The 19,956-nt window shown below is 38.4% G+C and overlaps 1 protein-coding gene across 1 annotated transcript in view; it reads right to left on the minus strand.

Moving 5' to 3' along the window:
• The window catches only part of LOC132096340 (laminin subunit gamma-1), a 57,739-nt gene that overhangs the window by 11,890 nt on the left and 25,893 nt on the right, over positions 1-19,956 (minus strand). Inside the window, exons 2-10 of the mRNA XM_059501628.1 lie at positions 13,823-14,127; positions 10,118-10,248; positions 4,500-4,666; positions 3,066-3,254; positions 2,561-2,678; positions 2,269-2,367; positions 554-690; positions 288-410; positions 5-194 (exon numbers count right to left, since the gene is read on the minus strand). Of these exons, the coding sequence (XP_059357611.1) occupies positions 5-194; positions 288-410; positions 554-690; positions 2,269-2,367; positions 2,561-2,678; positions 3,066-3,254; positions 4,500-4,666; positions 10,118-10,248; positions 13,823-14,127 (1,459 nt within the window). The remainder of the gene's footprint in view (positions 1-4; positions 195-287; positions 411-553; positions 691-2,268; positions 2,368-2,560; positions 2,679-3,065; positions 3,255-4,499; positions 4,667-10,117; positions 10,249-13,822; positions 14,128-19,956) is intronic.

Below are 19,956 nucleotides of genomic sequence, written 5' to 3' on the forward strand. Positions count from 1 at the left end.
TCACCTAAACACAAAGGTTTGTGTCTCTTCTCCTGGGTAGGAATTGCCCTGAGCAATAAGTGGCACAGCAACACGATGCCCGGCCCCTTCCAGCACAATGTCCTCTGCTGACAGTCGAGCATCATGTCGCTGAATCCTGAAGTTCAGCGTCAGGTTCTGACCATAGCTCAGCAGCTGATTACCAAGAAATTTCTCTACAAGAAAACATCCCAGATGATTAGAGCAGTCTTATTCATTAAACCCTCTGCCCCTTTGACAAACAGAGGAAACAATGTCTCCTATTATACCTGGTGCCACAAAGTAGATGGGGAAGTAATCTTCTGAGATAAGTGAGATTTCTTGAGAGGTGGGTGACCACTGCACGGGAACGCTAGAGCCGTCTCTCTGCTGTCCCTTCCAGCCCTCTTCATCTTTTCAAAGATATACAGAAGATATATTATTAATACTCCATGTCACAATCCTTCGAAACTGTGGCTGATTTTACATTAGTGCTAGTATAGCATCAGCAATTAGTATAAACGGGGTGTTGACACACTGTTGGTTGGATACTCACCCCTGTCAAAGGTAGAGGTGATTGTGTGTATGTGGTAGCCATCGGCACTTTCACACACGGTGGAATGCTGGAAGCAGAAGCATGGAGTACATCCCTGGGGATTCTGGGGGTCCAGGTTAAAGTAGCCCAGTTTACACCTGAGAGAAAGACGCATAACGAGACAGGCTGATTGGTTCATTTGTAAAGTTCAGGGACATTTGAATTATTTTCATGCTAATTGATATTCAAATTATTGTCCACATAAATACAATTATTACTACAGTTTTATTAATTTCTCTCTTTACATGCTTCAAAACCATCATACAAAGATCTGTGGTTGAATGTTGTGATATGGTATTTATTAAATTATTGAGAAATACAGTTTTTTGATATGTATGTGGGCCCCACAGGTCATAACATGTAGGCTGTGTGAAGTAAGCAGGGCATCAGTTAACATCAGTGAGATCATCGTGAGGCCTCTAAAAACAGGTCACACACAAATCAAGAGCTGTCGCCTCAGACACCCACTCCTTTCTTCCTTCCTGAATCTGTCTTTTCACATCTTCCCCTTTGTCTGTGTCCCATGAGTATATACTGCAGGGATTATCCAGTTCATGTGTGGCCAAACTTGGTGACAGAGGAATGTCACAGCCGACATGTGAATGAAAGGTTAGAGGGTTTTTTTTTTTGTGCAAAGTGCAAGGCAAAAGCAAGCAGGAGAGCTGGGATTATGGAAAAATCTAACTGGAAATGCCAAATATTTGGGATGTATGCCTAAATGAAGGCTGCCAGTCAATGAAAAAATATCCAACCAAATATCTATTTCAAATAAATGCTGTTCTTTTGAACTGTCCATTCATCAAATAATAATGAAAAAATATATCATGATTTCTACTAAAATATTAAGATGTAGAACATTGATAACATCTTTTGCACCACCTTATCATATTAGAATGATTTTTTTAAGGATCACGTAACACTGAAGATTGGAGTAATGGCTGTTGAAAATTCAGCTTTGCCAGGAATCAATTTCATTTTATAATACAATAAAACAAAAACGTTTATAAATGAAAAATAAAATGCAAATAAATGCAGCCTTGGTGATTGTAAGAGACTCCTTTCAAAAAGTTTTTTTTATTTTTTTATTAATCATGCTAAATTACAGACACATAATGAAACATGTAGAGAAGGGCCATCACAGTCAACAAGCAGAACACTAGGCTAGTTAAACTTTGGTGACTGCAAGTCTGGAGGCCCTACATGGTCTGGCTGAGGGCTCTCTGCTGGGAAACCTTTACCATCCCTGAGCTATTTTCTCTTCCATCTGACACTGAGAGTCCTAATTCTGTTTCTCAGACACACACATGGCCTCAGAGCCTCTGTGTGTCACCCACATAGGGACTTTCCATAAGAAAAACAGTGTAGACGTCAGATGCCCCTTATAAACATCAGTTAATAAAAGCTTTGACAGACATCCTCATAACAGAGCAGGAGCTGAAAGGTGGGCAATCTTTATGGGGCTTTTGGAACATTGATGTTCAAGTTAATTCTGTTGATGATTCGCTTCTAATTTGAGAAAATATTTAAACAATTCTAGTATTTATAACTTTTGTCCTTGTGAACAAGTCAAGTATGGACAACACTAACAGCAGGAGTGTTAAAAAAACAAAACAAAGCAGTTGCCACTGTGTGTGCGAACATGTGCATGAATGTTTTTCTAAAGTAACAAGTCTGACCTGTCACATTTGAATCCATCTACATTTTCCTTGCACTGGCAGCGTCCAGTCTGGACATCACACTCCTGCGTGCTTCCGGATGGATTACAAGAGCAGGATCTGGAGAGGGAAAAGAGGGAGCAAGAAGGTTAAGGAGAAGGAATCAACTGATTAATGGGTCTGCAAATCGAATATAACCTTCTCGAACAGAAGGACAGCTTCTGGAGTCCTTTAAAAGTAAAAAAAAGTGTAAGAACGTTTTGCAGGTTGGTGGTTTAAGCCACACAAGCATGGATGAGTTAAAGCACTTTACCCGCAGCCTGCCGCAGTCAGTGTGTGGTACCCAGGCTGGCATCTGTCACACTTATCTCCCATCACTCCCGGCTTACAGCTACATCTGCCAGTGTTGTCACACTGGGTACTAACAGAACCTGTAGACGAAGAACCAGTAAAATAAATGGTTACAAGCACAAGTTCTGGGGGCCTGTTTAAATTTACACTAAAACAAAATGATAAAATGAAAAATAATCCCTATTGGCTCCTTCAGACATTAAATTATTGTTTGTCACACTATTTTGTTTCTTGATTTTTCTCCTCAAGTCAAAAAATACAATAAAAAATTAAACAAATACAAGACAAAAGAAAACGAAAAAAAAACAAAACAAACAAATACAAAACAAAACAAAAGAAAAACTAAGCAAAACAAAACTCAAACTAAACAAACCAGCATAACAAAACAAAAGATAAAACAAAGCTAAACAAGCACTCTTTAAATGCATCTTCCACCTTGGGCTGGTGCAGTATGTCTTGTTACGCACCAACAGGGTTGCAGCCGCAGGAAAGACAGCGCTGGCCAGAAGGGTCTCTGTAGTAGTTATCCAGGCATCGCTCGCAGTTCGGCCCATCCGTATTGTCAGCACAATTGCGGCAGTGACCTCCATGACCAGTGGCACGATACAGCTCAGGATCGAAGTAACATTCGCCACTCTTTCCATTACAGTTACAAGCTGAAACAGAGAGACAACCTCAAGTCAGAACTCCTATGTAAAAACTCCCAGGGGTGGCATTAATGTGAATATTACGCACACAATCACACTTGTACATGAAATAAATGCTTGAAAAATCTGGGGTGGTAAAGGAACTCAATTACACAGATGTGGTTTGGCATTCATCAGGATTTCGAGAAAGATTTCTGCTTGAGCAATTAGTGGACATGTTCATGAGAGAGAATTGGAAAGAGAGACAGTGGAAATAAGATGATGGAGGAGCAGGAGCTGTGTGGAGCGTGAGAACACTGGGTCTCTCAGGCTGCTGTACATCAGATGTGCACATTAGTCATGCATTTCCAGGAAGTGCCTGCATGCATGTGTCCAAAGAAGGGGAGGGAGGACCCCAAACACCCCATCCATATACAATATAACTTTGGTTTAAGAAACCAAAAATGACTCCGTACAGAGGAGGTCAGTCTGTGGGGAAAGACTGGAGTTCTCAATGTACTCATAACCGAGGTTTTAACAAACATGTTTTGTTAAACCCGTATAACTATTTTTTTCCATGAAATACAACAGAAGGCATTATCTTGAGCATGATTTTCGAGCATTTGCTTTCCACATGGAAAATAAATGGTGATTTATATGCTAGCTTAAATCATCATTAAAATGTATTATCAGAGTTTCATATGACTTGTGCACTAGCCTGAGTTTTCTGAATATATACACTAACCTAGTGAGAGGAACAGAATCTCATTTGCATTCTTATTTATTACAGCATGAATGAGATTTGAGATCTCTGGTAGAAAAAAATAGCAGTGAATAACATCAACAAAACTGTTTATTGCTGCTGTTTTAAAAATGTAATAATAATTAAAAAAAAACATTTAAATTCAGCAAATGTTCAGTAATTTAGCCATTTAATTAAATTCAGTAAAAAAAAATACATACACATATACATATACATACATATATATATATATTTATATATATATATATATATATTTTTTAAGTGTTTATTGGTAGTGTGTATAGAAACAAAATATTTAGAATATAGAGCACAAATCTGTTTTTAATAAAAGGTTATGATGATTGCCCCAAAACTTATTGAGCTTGGCAATAATATAAAAGGGTAATTTTTATACAGGTCTAGAATGATATGATGGTAAATAAATAAATCACAATTTTCATTTTTCCTTGACATGAGGAAAAGCACTATTTTTTCGAGGAAAAGCCGACTAAACACTGAAAACCTTAACTTACGCAGACACTCGTTGGCATTGTCAGCGGTGGCTCTCCTCCAGGGACGGTCATTGTAGAAGGGCTTGCACACGTTGCAATCTGGTCCCTCTGTGTTGTGTTTGCAGTTACACACCAGCTTGCTGTGCTCATTCTTCACACACTCGCTGGCATGGCCGTTACACTTGCACCTGGGTGGGAAGGGGGAAGGTAACAGACCGGTCAGGTGCAAAAGGGCCACCACACAATGACAGGGCACACTTACCGTATGTGTACACATCCTGCCTCTGTTGTGTGTAACACAAACCAAGCAGGCACAAACGTGCCACAAAGCTGTTCAAACACAGAGCCTATCACTGAAATGTCACTGCACCTTTGTTTTGAGATTGAGTAGCTGATGTCTGTGTCTTTATCCTGCCTGCCCTTTGATACAGCGGCAGAGAATATGCAGTAGTACAGTACAGCACCACTACAGTATGCTGTGTTCTTAAACAGTTCATCAAGCTGGAAATGTATTTAAACTTTTTTGTTTTTGTTTGCAATATAATATAAAAACACAAGGAATTACAGCATCTTAAAAGCAGTCCATATGACTTCGAGCAATATATTTCAAGTCTTCCACTCTAGTATTTTTATTCAAATTCAGTGATAAAATTTTATATTTTAATATATTTAAAAAAACACGTAACTATATATTAATTATAGGGATGGAAATATCTTATAATTAGCAAAATACCGTTTAATATTCTCCCCATGATAAGAATTAGTCTTCCCGCGATAATAACTATAAAGCCTAGTAGTGCGGAGCGACATGGCAGAAGGCAGACTTGAAATTGAGGAGGAGCACATTGCTATAGGAGGAGCTCCTTCTACAATCTGGAATGGGTCTGATCAGGGCTGTAGAGTGCGAAAAAAAAAAAATCAGTCTGAGGCTTAAATAAATGTACTACAGTAGCATAGGTTTGTATGTGTATGAGCCTATTTACAAACCTGTTGTCCGACAATTTCATAACATACGTTGAGTGTTTAAAATAACTTTTTGTGATCAGACGTGGTTCCATATCACAGAATGAGGCAGAAATCATAGCATTTTTTTATTATTGTATACAGTGATAAAGTGATAACGTTGATTAGCATTGCATTATAAATATAATTTATCCTAAAAATACCCAAGATTGCTTGAAGAACACCGATGAACCATAAATTGTCGCAATATATGTTTATTGTCTTCAAGTTTCCTCAGTTAAAACTTTTCTATCTAGGTTTTATTCAGCTACAGCGATAACTGGATACCTTCCTGGAGCGTCGTCAGTGTAGTTTCTGCGCAAGGGCACCCTTTCGGCTTCCAGTATGAATTAAACCATCACTACGTTCAGGGTTGGGCAAAGATACATAAAAATGTATTTTAAAATAAAATATCAAATACCTTAATTTTAATTGTATCGAAATAAATTACAAAATACAGCAGTCATACCATGTATCAAAATAAACTACTGTATTTTGTGCTATACTGCATCATCATAATATTTCATTTTCAACATTTATTAAATGATCAATATGTTTTATTTTTAAATGTAGCCAGAAACTTAATCAGAAAGTAGCAACAGAACTTGTCAAGGAGTATTAACCCAACTCCAACCACTGAATCTATTCAGAGACATAGAAGTAAAGTAGACACATAACCATTTTTATGGATTGCTAAAACACTATAACCAGGCTTTTGAACTAAAGTTTCAAAACCATAACACCATTTTTGAAAAAGCACACCCAGACCTAGACGGCACAAAGTGCACCCTGTTTGTTTTTATTTTTGCAAAAGCACAATGTTTTGTTGTTATTGTCTAGAGCTGAAACAACGAATCGATTTAATCGATTAAAATCGATTATTAAAATAGTTGTCAACTAATTTAGTCATCGATTCGTTGCTAAATAACTTTTATTTGCCGTAAGCGGCTCATTTCGTGCATATTTCAAATCTGCGGTGACCAAAGTGTGGCAGTAATGAGCCACCGGAGGTTTTACTCAGCCAGTACAACAGGAGAAGTAGCGAATAGCCAATAGCTGGCCTTGTTTTATGTCACGTGCTTCCCGAACAGCGTCTCTGCAGCCATAGACATCATATGATGTCTATGTCTGCAGCATTCAGCGTGATGTGGGAGTACTTTACATTGAGCCTTTAAAAAAAGAAGAGTAACCTGCACTACTGCACTGTTTAAGGGGACGTTCACATATCGCGTCTTTTGCGCGCTCAAGTTCGTTATTTCCAACACCGCACCGCATCGAGTTAAAAACATCTCAACTTTTCAGAATGCAGCAACCGCACCGCGGGTCATGTGACAAGAACTAACCAATCAGCTTCATCCTTTCCCGTAACAACGTTAAAAGCTCAGTCAAGATGAAAGGAACAGCTGATCATAGTTGTATATGGATTTCCATTTTGAAATAAATTTAGTAGCAGAGCTACTGCAAGCGATTTTTTGAGCTGCAAATCCATTTATCCTTTGCTGAAATTTCCGCGTCTTCAAGGAGAGAGCACGTCATGGTTGCTTAGCAAAGGCAGACGCCTCAGGGGCGCTTCTGCGCGAGCGCTTTGGAAAGAAGGAGAAAGCGGTGCGCCTAGCGTTTTCCACGCGTTTTTAGGCGCGATTTGTGAACGGCCCCTAAGACTTTCATTTGTGCAGATTCTCCAGTACAATGTTGTTTGCAAATGTTTAGTCATAAAAGCTGATAACATTGCTTTTTAACAGTTAACATTTAAAGCTTTACAAACATGTTCTGTGATCAGTTTGTCGTTTAACAGTTCAAAATTCAGTCGTGCAGCCTAATTATGACTGAATGAGAGAGGTAAATGTAGATATTTGAAATGCACTTTTTTTCTAAGTATTATTCACTGCTCTTTTTCACACAGCAGGTTTTTTGTGTGTGTCCTATTTTTTTTTTCTGGACAACCTTCTGATGGATTTTACTTTAAATTGTGAGTTCCATTCAGGTTTCATGCCATTGGCACTTTTTTCGAAGGATTGTTTACAATTTCACAGCAAAAGCTATAAAGCTTTTTCCCAGTAAATAATAAAATACAATGTACTGCAATTTTATTCTGTTTTATCCTTATTCTTCGTGAAAATATGTTCGGAAAGATTCCTTAATAAGCTTTGTTCAGGATGTTAAACTACTTTAGGAGGTCTAAGGACTGCCATGGTGAAAACATTATTTGAAATCTTGTGAAATTTGCTAGAGTATGGGTCAGTGTTTTGATTGCAGAAGAGTTCGACAAAGGATTACTAACACAATAAAACAACTCCAGGTATATTTTTGATGAGGATATGACAGTGCAAAATGGTTAAAATCTCTTAAATCTATGCTGAATGATAAAGGCCATTTATTAATAATTTACTTGGGGGAAAAATGGAAAAAACTAAAATATAAGTACATAAACCGATTAATCGATTAATCGTAAAAATAATCGACAGATTAATCGATTATCAAAATAATCGTTAGTTGCAGCCCTATTATTGTCACAATAACAGTAATATTTAGAAAATGTTTCGCATGTTTAGCGCCCAAGTCCCAACCCCCAAAAGTTCCGGAACTTTGAAAAAGTACTACCTCGGCAGCAGGGACTTTCTGAGGGGCATTTTTTATCTGGAACTTTATTTAGTTCCTGGTTCCTGCAGTGGAAACACACCGAGTACCAGCCCAAAGTCCCTAGTTCCTGGGTAAAGTTTCAGCAGTAGAAACGCAGCTTTAGACAGTAAATTTAGATTTCAAATTCAATATTGATTTTAGAACTGTGGAAATTATTTACTGTATGTAAAGCAAGTACTTTATAAGTAACTAATTAAATAACCTAAAAATGAGCAGTAATACCTTACTTTACTTTTTCAGTGGGTAAATAATTGAATTACACCCAACACTGATAAGAAGCCTTCTGCATTTCAATACATTAACTGTCATACAAACTGTTGTCAAAGTTTACATCAGGTAATACTAACAGAGTGCAGTGGTATATTGACAACATGACCAAGCATTTTGCCTATCTTGTTTGTGAACAATGACACAAGGACATCACGCATGCGAGAGGATTTTACCCCCGCTGCCAGGCCATGGCCAGGATAGCCTGTGATGTTGAAGAGGTTCTTTGGCTTGTTCCAGACCAAAAACAGGATACTGGGGCAGAATTATTATTTTTGTTTTCGTTTGCTGTATTGTACTGTACTCTACAGTAAATTAAATTAAGGAATAAAACAGTTAGTTTTAAGTGTAGAGCTTCATTTTGACCTGAATACAGGAAGTCTGGGGAATTGAGTTAGAAGTTATGGATTTGTGTTTACGGTTTTGAGAATATGAGGCACAGTTTCAAGAAACGTGTTTAAGCATTTGGGAAAAACTGTAATAGTGTAGTAACATTTACTTCTAATCCAAAAGAGAATACTACAGAGCAAGTATTCCAAAACATTTGAAAAGTTCTAACAGAAACATTCAAACTTGTGTAAATGTGGGTGAGAAAGTAAGTTGATTATGGGGCTGCTGCTCTGTATAATAGTTTTCAAGAACATTATATAAATTGGTAAACCATTTAGCTTAGGCTACTAAAATGAACACCAAAACTTAACAAGAACTGTTAAAAATTATAGCAATTTATGCAAAAAAATTGATGAAGTATTTTGATACAAAATATGAAACCATTTTCATCAACCCTATGTGCACTCATTCTTCCCTAATCCTAATATATATATATATATATATATCATGGTTAAAATAAAACTCCCAGGATGCTAAGTTTCTGTTGATCAGATCACTTGAGGAACATATGGCTGTCTGTAAGCACTGATATGTCTGCTGGAAAGGAACTTAGAGGCAGTAGGTGTAAATTATTCCCTTCGACCTTGTTCCCTTCCCTTTCCAGACTCTCTGCCCGCCCCATTCCAGTTCCACTGCGTTCTGTAATCCAGCACTCCCAGGCAGGAATGTAGGGAATGTGGGCTATGTAATGGAAATCTGCTCCACATTTCAAACAGATTACATGCAATGGTGCACCTAGAGATGTTTCACACTTGCTCAACAGCACTCTGAACCCTCATACCGGCTCGTTCAGCGTGTCCTTCATCCCTAAATCTCACGGTCATAGTATATGGAGGTAAAGATGTAATTTTTTCATTGCTGTACCATTGCTGTTATTTATTGTTCTGGTACTTTTTTGCATATACAGTTGAAAAAATCAGTTTGAAACAAAATAATTCTTGGGATATTTTCTTAACTTAAGGCTCACTCTCACGGAGAGTGAGTTTTCCCATGCAGCAAGATTTTAAAATGAAGCAATGCATCCCAATCAACCTATGTCGCTCAAAGCATGCAAACTCACACCGCAGCGATCTAAGCATTGGTTGATTTCTTTTGTTTGCAAACTGAAAAACCTCATATCATCTTTCGGGTCACATGTCCAGCATTCCAGATGGAGCTGTTGATATCCATGGTCTGAGTACAAGGAAGATATGTGAATGCTTAATTAAACTATATATTAGCTAACATATGTATGCAGGAGAGTGAAGAAACAGAGATATCCATGACCAGAACAGCTGGAGATGTTGACTTGAACTTGTGTTATGTTCAGAGAGCAATGAGAGTTTAAACGAAAAACGTACCTTCCTCCCACAGCAAAGTCAGAGATGGCGTAGTAGTAGGATTTAAGAACTTTGGGATCGTTGAAAACTTCGTCTCCAAAAGTGTTTAATCTGTTCAGGGCCACTCTGATGTCCGTGGCAGTCACCCAATCCTGATAGAGAGAAACAAAATGACAAATCAGGCATTTAAAAAAAATTACAAACTGGGACAATAAAAGCAAGAATGTAGACAGAGAAAGGCCAGTCACAGATGAGCATGTAACATTTTATTACTGTGGTTTTAGCAGGGAAGAATTCTTCAAATCTGTTCTGTGTGCAGATGTCTAAAGAAAATAAATCCTCGGGCCTCTAATCTAAACCAAACCTGCTGGAGTCACTTTGAGGCACTGTAGTGTCTGCAGAAAGATTTCATGGGAAGAGAAAAACACCAGTGTGACATTTAACATGTAAATGTCATGTAGAATGATGTCGCGTAGTACTTGCAGTTGAACTTTTTCCTGTTTGCAGCAACATACTGGGAGCACCAATGGGAATGGGAATGAATGCAATGGTTTCGCTATAAACCGCGCAAGTTGTTATTTTACAAGTGGAGCTGACAGAATAACACAAGAGGTCAAAGTGGAGCCAGGCAACCCTGTAACGACGGTGAACTTTTTCAGTCCACTAAACCCCTGCTGGAACTGAGCAGGAAACGTCCTTAAGTCATTCTGACACCTTATCCATAGCTGACAGCTGTGATTCAGAGCATGGTCCTGTTTGGGAAGAGAGCCAGTTCTCTTCCACTAGAGAAACAAACATGTTACATAAACACAGATTTATCACACTGAAATGTGGGGATCATCAATAATATCAGATAAAGCTATACTATAATTTAGGGATGGGCAGTATGATCAAAATCTTCAAGCAAGGTGTGAGCAATTTTATGTCACTGTTACTGCATATCACAAATTTATTTTTCACAGCGTAATTTTAGCAAAATTTTACATATTTGTATTGTTTTTAAATTGAGTATATATTAAATAATCAATTTGTAAAAGATTTACAAATATATTGAAGCACTACAGTGGCCATCATCTCAGATTATTTTTTTGAACTGGAGCTGCATAAATAAATCAGTCATCAGAGCAATAACATCTTCATTTCATGTGACGTCATAAAATGCAAAAGACTCTAATTATAAAACAAATCACTAAGACTCTAAATTCTGCCTAAATTCTGAATCGAGTGTTTCAAATGTTTGCACTACTTCATAAGGCCATTTTTTGAGCTTGACAGTTCTAGTCACCATCCGCTTTCATTGTCTGGAAAAGAGCAAACAGGACTCCTATTGTGTTTCGTGGAAAACTTACATCATGAGTTTTAAGCAAAACAATGATGACAGGATTTTCACATTTGACTGCACTTTGACTTTAACCCTTTTCAGCCCCCAAGAAATGTGATACAACAAAATCTAACCATCAGCACTGCTTGGAAACAAAAGATAGAACATATAAAAGTAACAGCTAATTATCGGCGACTAATGATATTAATGACAGATGATGAGTGAAGCCAGTTTGTTGTGGATTATTTTTAAAAGTCCACAAACAAACTAGTCATCTTCACTCCTCACACACTTCTATAAAGGACCTGGCATGACAGCCACATAAACCCACCGAAACAGATCCATTCCTATAAAAAGAGTTCTGGCCTTTGGTATTAATAGCTTTACGACACATGAGATGTCTGATATGGAATTATCTGGCGACAGGGCTAAAATTGTACATTTGGTAAATGTAACATTACATTTGAAAAACAATAAATAAATAAAAATCACAAAAACAAATGTTTTCCATAATAATACTGCTTAATTTTGTTAAAGGTGTCATCCTACAAGAATATAAACCTCTCTCCTCCCTCCCTCCCTCTAAACCTCCCTATATTAAATTCTGTTTTGTGAATTAGAGACCACTTGGATCGACTTGAACTTTCATCGTATGAAAGCAAATGTTGAAAAAAACAAAGATAAAAATAATTCAAGGAGACACATATTAACACAGATCCAAGTGTCCAAGCTCTTGCACGCATGCTGCACGTTGTCCATCATATGCAAACACACTCTTTTCCAGCTGTGTCTGTGCACTGCCAAGCACAATCAGAACGGGGGGGGGGAAATCTGGGGGTGTCGCCTAGTAACATGTTGGCCTTGCTGAGCGAGCGGGAGGCGACGTAGCACCTGGACAGCGCAGCACGGGTCTCACGAACACACAGCAGCCAGCCTGCCTGCTTCCATGCATGAATTCAGCCATACATTAATTGCTGTCCACCCACTCCTGCTCATATCTCACACACTTAACCTTCTTTTCGTCTCCCTGTAACCACGGCAGCATCTTGTTTTGGCTTTGCATGCAGACCGCTTTCTCTGCCTGACAACTAAATTCCATAGTCAGCACGCGGAAGAACTGACTCAGCTCACATTGGGTTGAGCGTCTATCTCTTATTCATCTAATTATTCTGAAAAATGTTATTTTTTTCTGTGGTTGTGGTCTCGGGAAATATATCAAGTTCTGGTGAAATGCAACAGTGTAACAGTAGGATTTGTGCATAACAGTAATTCTGTGGTGTGAAACGGGCAGAAACATGTCATAAACCTATTTAACAATAAAATGTATGCTTTTATGAAGCAACGTAATACACCTACGTGAAGTTGGCTCCCTATAAAAAGAAATAAATCAACAAAACTATGCCATTAATTTGTGCTACATTTGTGCCGCAAAAAATAATGTGTGTCCTGGTTTAGTCTTTGAGACATTAAACATTATTTTTTTCGCTCTCCACCCCATGTTGCCCAAATCGCTCCAAATCAGCACAGTTCATTTGTGTTGGGTTTGAGCCATTAAAACAAACATTGCATCTATTTTCCTTCCTTAGATATAGCCATAATTAAAATGAGATATAAATTGTTATCAGGAGCTGTGATGTTACTCTCCACCCCAATTCGTCTAAATCGCACTATACTGGTGTCATTCATTTGTGCTCGATTTGTGCCGATGAAATTAACATTATATATATTCCCCTTCTTAGAAATAACAAACATAAGTCAGGGCAGTGATGTCACTCTCCACCAATGCCGTGCAAATCTTTCTAAACCAGTGCCGTTAGATTGTGCTCGATTTGTGCTGTTAAAAGAAACCAAACCAGCACAAACGTTTGTTATTATGACACAAATCAGCACAAATGTAGCACAAATGAATGACATAGTGGTTGCTGAAAACTCAGAAATACATAAAATAAATGCAGACAAATCATCAAGGTAGATGTGATCCACTTCAATCCTACTACTATTTTACTATTACTTTATCATTTTAGCCATTTTTTTATGATTTTCTGCTATTGCAGTTACAGCAACCAGAAAACCAGAAAATACAGTAAATGGAAATTTTGTTTTACTGACATATTTCGCAAATACTAATATCTCTCACATGCAAACGCTTCTAAATTATGAGCTGTTTGTTTGAGGCTGCGGAACGTTGCTCAATCTGGACTAAAAAAAATCTTGGAAGAGGAACTTGGCTGCAGTCGCACATTACTACACAACAACACATCTGGAAACTGAGTTTTCGATTCCCACCAATAACTTTGTTACGTCTGAGACTGTGAGTGGTGTGAACGCTTTTCATGAGTGAGTTAAGAGTAATCAAGGGAAGGTGAGTGAGAGCTCAAAAAGAGAAACATAGAAGACTGGTTTACCTGCAGTACAGGGCTGTTGTCAAAGTTATATGCACTGGGTCGGCCCTCGAGTGTCGAGAAGGCCACGTTTCCTCCGGTGAGAGGCGAGATGTCGCTAAACTCATCTGTGCACAGAGCCTGCTGCTCGTCCTCACCAGTGCGGATGAAGCCACGGTTGATTTTGCTGAAGGTCTTCTCGCAGGAGCCGCTGTAATACTGGTAGGGGATCCAGGGCCCGTCTTCACTAGTGCGCTTGTAGATGGCAAAGCTCTCAGGACGGCTGGTGTGAAACTTCAGACGCACATAGGTGATGTCGAAAGACTTGCCTAGAAAAAGAGAGAAAGCAATATTGAGCACTGCAGTTTATTCTTCATTCCTTCAAAACACACACAAAAAAATAAAATGTAACACTATAAAAGCAATGAACTGGGGATGGAAGGATCATTACCAGTCTTAATATTTAATGCAAACAATGCAAGGGAAAGTCACAGATAAGCATATGATCAGATATGGTGAGGATATGCAGCATATATTTAGGTAAACAGACATGACTCTATAATGTAGAGGGACTGCAAGGCAGATATCACACAGACAGACCGGTAGTAGTGTCTGCAAACTAAAAGTAGAACGGAGTTCGGATAAAGCGAAAGATAAAAGATGACTGGATACCATATGCTCTCTTTCCTAAACAATCTGTGCTTCGGTATGGCGCACTAGCAGATAGAGCTGGATTCAAGGACTGGATAAGACACTAAGTCAGCACTGCAGGTTTCAAACATACACACATCTCTTGACAGACTGCACAGAAAAAGGGATCAAGGTTAAGCAGACAAGCCTGAATTTACACACAGCTGGTATAATGTCACGCAAACATAACCTTGTTTCACTCAAAATGCCTAAGAGCTCCTTCCTTTCTGATAAGATCTGCAAATCCGTGCCCTCAAATTTCCCTGTCCTGCTCTTTTTTCCTCTAACTGCTCAAGTATTCAGGACCGTAACCACCTTAGAAATTAGATGGGGACGCCTCAATTTTCAAATGATTGTGTCATAATATTTTTGGTGTATTATTTATTCAAAATACAATGAAATATATAAATACAATCACCTGCATACACCACTTCGATGATGAGCATGTTTGTTATTTCTGACTTTTTGGATTAAAATGTGTTCATGGTGTTTATCAATTTAAAAAAAAAAAAAAAAAAGGAAAATCATTTAATAAAAACAAACAAGTGTATTCAAAATATTCACCACATACACTACCTTTCATTTTCAAAACATGGCACATTTTAAACGGTTTTTGCTTTAAATCTCTTTTTATCCTTTTTAAACAACCTTTTTTAAAATGCCATTTGAATCATTTCATCATCAACCAGCCTAAGCAATTATACGGAGCGTGTACAAACATATTTTTTCATGTCTGAGCAAGCTGTGTGTGTTTGGGAGAGACTGCAACCAGGGGCCAAATGGAAATGGTATGGAGAGACATCATTTATTTAGCGTGAAGAAAATGACACCATCTTTCAGCAAGGCCACGGGGTGATTTGGGGGGACCAATGTTTGCTCTAGCAAAGAATTTGCTCTCCAAACAATTCTGCAAAAACTAGGATCAACTGTGTGTTAAGTACATACACAGAGATTGCATCAAAAAGGTAAACTACAGCTAAAACAGGGACTGATTTAAAGCAATGACAAAGAGACTCATACCTTGCAGCAGTCTCTGAGGGCATTATGGCTGTTAACATGAAAATGAACTTGCTGACTTTTAGGAGCCCCCGGCACACATCATGCTTCCAAGGTCAAAGTTTAACAGAAGTGAGAGAGATTTTTACAACAGGGCGTGCACGTAGTGCTTAACAAAAGTTGACAATGACTCAAAGGTGAATCAAAGATTTCAAAAGATCAATCAGCACAAAATAGATAGCTGTCAAGCTCCGAAAGGAATTGTAAAAAAAAAAAAAAAACAGACCTTCATGACATTTAAAAAAAACATAATAAGTGACGTGACATTCAGCCAAGTATGGTTACCCATACTCAGAATTTGTGCTCTGCATTTAACCCATCCGAAGTGCACACACACAGAGCAGTGAACACACACACACACTGTGAGCACACACCCGGAGCAGTGGGCAGCCATTTATGCTGCGGCGCCCGGGGAGCAGTTGGGGGTTCAATGCCTTGCTCAAGGGCACCTAAGTCATGACATTGAAGGTGGAGAGAGAACTGTACATGCACTCCCCCCACCCACAATTCCTGCCGGCCCGGGACTCGAACTCACAACCTTTCGATTGGGAGTCCGACTCTCTAACCATTAGGCCACGACTTCCCCCCTTCATTTTTTCTTTACACAAGCTCATGTGTGGTGTCAGAAGACCTGGAATATGCAGAGCATGTAATATGGATGCGGTTTTCAATTAAAGTGGATGTTGACATTTTGCTATCCAACTATGCTAAACAAATTCATGATGTTAATGTTTAAGTCAAATTGCACTTGCACTATATATACAGCAAAAACAGAGCTTAAAAAATAAAAATAATTTCCTCAAAAATTAACGTTGTCAATTATGTTACATCCCAACTTAGGGACCAACATAAAAACTAAAAAGAATTTAAAAACAAACTGCAATAGCCATGAATGAAATATTTGAGAAAAAGAAAAAGCAACAAAATTCATCCAAGAGAAAAAAAACTTAGAGAACAACTTAGAGCCAACCATGGCCTCTTCCTCAGAATTTAACTTTCCTAACTCCTGAAACAAAACAAAACAACAAACTCAAAAGCAGTCTTCCAGGAGAGTGACACCCACTACCCTGTAACCAAAAAAAGATTAATGTGTCCATAGAGCGGCAACTGTTTTGGACCCAATTGACCTTCACTGTATGGACAAAAACATATTTTGTGTTTTACATAACTGGGTTAGGAGAGACATTGAGGTGAGTAAACGAGAGATTTTTTTATGTTCGAGTGAAATATTCTAAGTGACCAGAAACATCAAAACACGACTGCACTGGCCTTTGCAAAAAAGTGAAAATGATGATGGTCACGCTCATGAAATAAGACAGTATTCCATTGCATGCACACTGAAAAATTCCAGGACAGCATAACAGTGCATCAAAGGTATTTTCCAGCAACAGTTTTATCCAATAGTTCCAAATTCTACTTCTCTCTTGGCGGACAACTTACTCTTACTCACAACCCTTATCCAGATGTTTTCAAGCCATTATTTTACCTTTATTTGTTTCATGATCATATCGTAACGCACTGCAAGTCAAGTGCAAACTTGAAATAACATTGGGCCTAAACAGGACCATTTCCCATTCAAGTCCTGCTCTGAACACTGGAACAACCCAAGGCTTCCACATATGGCACCGCTATGCCATGGATCCGACATAGCAGGATGACTTTTAAAAACTTTACACCCAAACAGCATTCACATGTGAGTCGTACATGTTCTTTGCTGACTGCGCTGGCGTCACGGTGAACAGTGCCATCATTGATGCCTCACCTCTGAAGTCTCCCCGGGATTCTTACAAAACAAGACAATCCAAATCTTTTGGCAAAGCCTTGAAGAATCGAGCCAGAAGCTGGCTGAGAGGAAAACAAAAAAGCTCCTTCATGTAGCCAATGCGCTTCAGGAGGACAGACAAAGAGCACTTGAGCATTGACTCGTAGTGCTCACTGGAGCTCAAAGGCATGAGTGAAGCCAGGGCACACATGAAGAGGAAAGGGTCTGGCCCTGTGGGGGACATTGCACTGGACAGTCTTTGAACTTACACTTGATGACATCTCATCTTTCTCACCAAGCCATTAAAAACTAAGAGGGTGTGATTTCAGGGTCTACATAGGGTTTCAAACATCTCCAAACAATGTTGAAATGATTATAACAGTCAAAAGAATTACAATTTAAAATTATATCACTGCAGCAAAGGTGATAAGAGGAGGTTTTAAAAAAAAAAAGAAAAAAAAAAAGACATGCAGTCAGGTTAAAAAAGAAAACAAAAAAAAACATTGGAACCCTGATGTTCTCGTGATCCCTAAAATATTGCACATCCTTTGGGGGATTAATCATTTCCTTTGGGTCAGCAAAGCAGACATTACACAGACCTAAACCATCATCGACTGCAGCTGTGAGGGAAGTAGCCACAGGTGTCCCCTGAAGCTGAGAAAAATCACAATGAGCAGAAGGAGCCTCTTTCTCATCGTGTACACCAGCTGGAAGACATGCTAGGATGGCGAACATACTAGAAGACATGGAAAAATTAATCTGACTTTATTACAGAATGTAAAAGAATTTGTGGAGATAGGCCTAAACTTTATTTAGTGCTCATTATTTTCTATAATTGTGTGATTGCTGGTTTTATTTGATAATTCTCATGGGGAAAAGTCACTCTCTTCTCATGAACTAACTCGACGGATGTATTGAGGTCTACTCCAGGAGTTAAAAAGCTTTTCACGAACTCAACTTAATTAGGCTTACATGGAGGTAAAGTTAAAGGGTTCTTTTATCTTCACATTAATGGGAAATTCCTCTGTGCCTAATCACTTATTCATTACTGCAGCCACTGAATGCAGATATTAAGTTGACTTTAATCCATAAATACAGTGGGGTCTTAAAGTCTGCTACAAGTGAACTTTTTTTTTTTATGTAATACAACATGTTTAATTACGTTCTATGATATTTAAATTTGCGTATTTTTTATAGTAAAATTTTTTTTAGTAGTAACTTTACTACTAGAGTAACATTTTTATAGTAACTTTTAAAAAGTTTTTGTTTGTTTAAAATGTCCACATTTTTCTAAAAGTTTCAGATATTTGTATCCCTCAGTATATTCCCAGTTTAAGTTTGTGTAAATAATACAATAAAATGCTGCCAGGTTATTTCACTCTTGAAAAAGTTGTAAGAAGTCCATGAAGACAGTTATGCATTTTGTGGCACCTGAATGACAGCAGTATGGGTTTAACCCAGCTCTACAAGTTCAGGATCGCCGTGAACAGAGGAAAAAGAGAAATTCCACCACTCCTTCCAGAACAATCAGGGTATTGATGATAAAAACTGTGGGGCTCCCCACTGTGAGGCTGAATAGATAGAGGACGGAAGAAACCAAACTGTACATTTCCGTGCCGCTCAGATCAAACTGTCTCAGGCATATCCACCATCAAGATTTCTGCAAATATCAAGCACGGCTTTCATGTTATCAGACAGGGATATTCTATTCCACTACCTCTGACTTTCACTATCTGTCCTGTCTCACACAGACACATTCAGTCATATCTTCACCAAATATGTTTTTTTTCTGCCTTACAAAGTGTCCAAACCAGCTGCAGCCTTGTGTAGCTCCACCCACTGTGAATTCTCATTGGTCTAAAATTTTGCTCCACACCTATAAAACATCTGATTTTGCATTTAGTATGGAAAACTTGTCACACTGTGCAAATTAGAACTCTTATTACACGGATAACACCGTTTGGTCTGATCTGGGTTTAGGTGCCTTGTTCAAGCTCATAATATCTCTGGTTTATCAACCTTGGGGACTGAGGCTTTGCTGCAGACTCATTAGGATGCAATATCTCTCCGTTTCATATCTGTAACCAGAACTGCAACTGTGTGACAAGGACAAGAGGAGTTAGGAGGGGGGTGTTAACCGGCCGAACTGACTGGAATGTGCTTCTGCACATAGTGACGCCAGTTTCGGGGGGGGGGGGGGGGGGGGGGGGTCAGAAAAAGTGACTGAAAGAGAGAGAGGGAACATCTGTAAAATAATCAAAAGCAAGGGTAAAGGTTAGAATGACAAAGAGAAAGAGAATAAACACACAAGATAATATCCAAGACTTTGGGGGAGAGACCCAGTTGATGAAACTTGTCACTAAAATCAAAGCACTCAAGCCACACATGGTTAAATGAGAGATTCATTTTGGTTGAGTGAAAGTTGCTGCCATAAGTACATAATGAGAAACAAGAAAGAGTTTATATCATTAAGCAATTCTCATGATTTATAAGTGGTTGTAGTTTTATTTATATATATATATATATATATATATATATGGGTTTGGACATGGGTTTGAGTGCAAAAGACTTCACTGTTATTATAAAAAGGGGAGATGTAAATGTATGGCATTACATTTAAGGCAGGTTCTCTGAAGGAGGTGAGGAAGTT

This window comes from Carassius carassius, chromosome 20 (assembly GCF_963082965.1).
Source record: "Carassius carassius chromosome 20, fCarCar2.1, whole genome shotgun sequence".
Taxonomy (NCBI): domain Eukaryota; kingdom Metazoa; phylum Chordata; class Actinopteri; order Cypriniformes; family Cyprinidae; genus Carassius; species Carassius carassius.